The sequence below is a fragment of the Daucus carota genome, chromosome 1, assembly GCF_001625215.2.
Source record: "Daucus carota subsp. sativus chromosome 1, DH1 v3.0, whole genome shotgun sequence".
In the NCBI taxonomy this organism is placed as follows: domain Eukaryota; kingdom Viridiplantae; phylum Streptophyta; class Magnoliopsida; order Apiales; family Apiaceae; genus Daucus; species Daucus carota.
The window spans coordinates 273,729-276,228 of NC_030381.2; the positions used below are offsets into that span (position 1 = coordinate 273,729).

At 33.7% G+C, this 2,500-nt stretch overlaps 2 protein-coding genes across 2 annotated transcripts in view; both read right to left on the bottom strand.

The window, feature by feature from the left end:
- Nucleotides 1-208: 208 nt before the first annotated feature.
- LOC135151709 (large ribosomal subunit protein uL2cy-like) overlaps nt 209-2,500 on the bottom strand; it is a 4,973-nt gene continuing 2,681 nt past the window's right edge. The window contains exons 3-4 of the mRNA XM_064090821.1: nt 896-985; nt 209-562 (exon numbers count right to left, since the gene is read on the bottom strand). Coding sequence (XP_063946891.1) covers nt 209-562; nt 896-985 — 444 coding nt within the window. The remainder of the gene's footprint in view (nt 563-895; nt 986-2,500) is intronic.
- LOC135150714 (NAD(P)H-quinone oxidoreductase subunit 2 A, chloroplastic) overlaps nt 1,613-2,500 on the bottom strand; it is a 13,902-nt gene continuing 13,014 nt past the window's right edge. Inside the window, exon 3 of the mRNA XM_064087630.1 lies at nt 1,613-2,500. This exon is cut by the window's right edge and continues 11,542 nt beyond it. The gene's annotated coding sequence lies outside the window, so the exon portion shown is untranslated.

Here is a 2,500-nt window from a genome sequence, read left to right on the forward strand (position 1 = left end):
ACCCATGGTGAATTAAATTTCTTGGTGCTCCCAATTTTGATATAATAAACATATTTATTTACTTATTTTTTTATGAATTTTTATTTCAATTAAAGGCATATGCATGAGACACAATCTACTAAAAATTATGAATATAATATTTCTTAATCTCTTTCTTTCAAATACTTTACTATAACCATATGATGGTATTTTCTTTTTTTATAAGACCTTACAATACCTCCGGAGCTAATGAAACTATTTTAGTAAAATTTAACTGTCTCAATTCACGGGCAATTGCACCAAAAATTCGAGTTCCTTTGGGGTTTCCTTCTTGGTCAATGACAACCGCAGCATTGTCATCATATCGTATTATCATACCGTTATCACGTTTGAGTTCTTTACAAGTACGTACAATTACAGCTCTGACCACCTCTGATCTTGCTAGGGGCATATTTGGCACTGCTTCTTTGATCACAGCAACAATAACGTCACCGATATGAGCATATCGACGATTGCTAGCTCCTATGATTCGAATACACATCAATTCTCGAGCCCCGCTGTTATCTGCTACATTCAAAAGGGTCTGGGGTTGAATCATATAATTTTGTTAGAATCTATTCTTTCAATGCAAAAGAAAGAGTGAACAAAAAAAAAAAAGAAATATTGTTTGTCCAAAGAAACAAACCGGCACCCGCGATTTTTTTTATCCCGAAATAATAAATTGAGTTCGTATAGGCATTTTGGAGGATGCTATTGAAATCGCTCTTCTGGCTATATTTTCTGTTACTCCACCCATTTCATAAAGTATTCGACCTGGTTTAACAACAGCTACCCAATATTCAGGGGATCCTTTCCCCGAACCCATACGTGTTTCTGCGGGTCTTACTGTAACCGGTTTGTCTGGAAATATACGTACCCAAATTTTTCCACCGCGACGTGCATTTCGTGTCATTGCCCGTCTACCTGCTTCTATTTGTCTAGACGTGATCCAAGCGGGTTCAAGTGCCTGAAGAGCATATTTACCAAAAGAAATATGATTACCTCGATAAGATATTCCCTTCATTCTTCCTCTATGTTGTTTACGGAATCTGGTTCTTTTGGGGTTATAGTTGATGGTTGGTTCTGAATTCCATCTCTACTACAGAACTGGACATGAGAGTTTCTTCTCATCCAGCTCCTCGCGAATAATCAAATTTTCAAAATGTCTATTATCATTTGTATATCTTGCTTTTTTAGCTAACTAAACATATTAATTTTTTTTTTATTTTAATATAGTATTATTATTTTATTTTTTTCTTTTTATCCTATTGGATTGAGCAAAAATTATCAATCCAAGAAGATAAAGTTTTCACGGGCGAATATTGACTCTTTTCGTCGCTATTTTAGTTGTAGGGTTAACTCATGACTTTTCTTTTCCCAATAGATGAAAGAACTAGTCTCTGGTTTGTTTCGCCATCCCGATCAATGAGTCTTATTTCAATAGATTTGAATTCACAGGTTCCATCGTTCCCATCGCTTCTTACTTAATGGTTAGGTCTTATTTCTACAATGGAGCTCATAATTAAATTTTTTCTTGAGCCGATTTTCTTAGTCTTTATTGGCTTGAAGCTCTTATTTTTTTTGTTCTATGAACGGATTCGTTTTGTTTTTTATGAATCCATATTGATTGATGCTTTATATTACATTGCTTTTTTATGAGACTTTATGAGATGACTCATAAACCTTACATATTGGATGGAATTTTATATCGTTGTTTTTTCTCCCCTTCTTTCACCCTCCCGTTTATCCACATCTTTCTTCTTCTCTTCACAACTTAGAATCATATTTTTTCTTTTGTTTATGCAAAAAAGATTTCAGTTGCTACAGTGATATGACTGATATATCATATCTTGACTGTTTTTTGGATCCAGATAATGTGAAGTGATGAGTTGGTTATTAGTTCTATAGTTATAGTTATTTGTTTATACAAAAAAGCTGGTCTTTTTTTTTTCTTTAATCCTAACCCTAAAAAACCAACGAGTCGCACACTAAGCATAGCGATTATTTCAAAAGGTCAATCGAATTTTTATTGAACCTCATAGAATTAGAATAGTTCATTTTGGTTTTGTTTTGATTGAACATAAAAAAGTAACTATTTTTTTTGTTCTAGTACTGGATCGAAGGGAAAGACAAGTAAAGTTTTATTATTCCCCGTCTAAAAATATCCAAATTTTAATGCCTAAAACTCCATATATAGTTCGAACTGTATAAGAACAATAATCTATTTTAGCTCGAATGGTTTGAAGGGGAACCCTGCCCTCTCTGATCCATTCGACACGCGCAATTTCTTTTCCGTCGATACGTCCTGAAATTTGTACTTGAATTCCTTTTGTATCTGCTTGTTCAGTTAATTCAATAGCCTTTTTCATTGCTTTTCGAAAAGAAACTCTATTCTTTAATTGGCCGGCTATAAATTCTGCAAGAATATTAGGGCTTCCGTAAGGTTTTGCAATTCTTGTGATAGTAATGTTAAGTTTTCGGT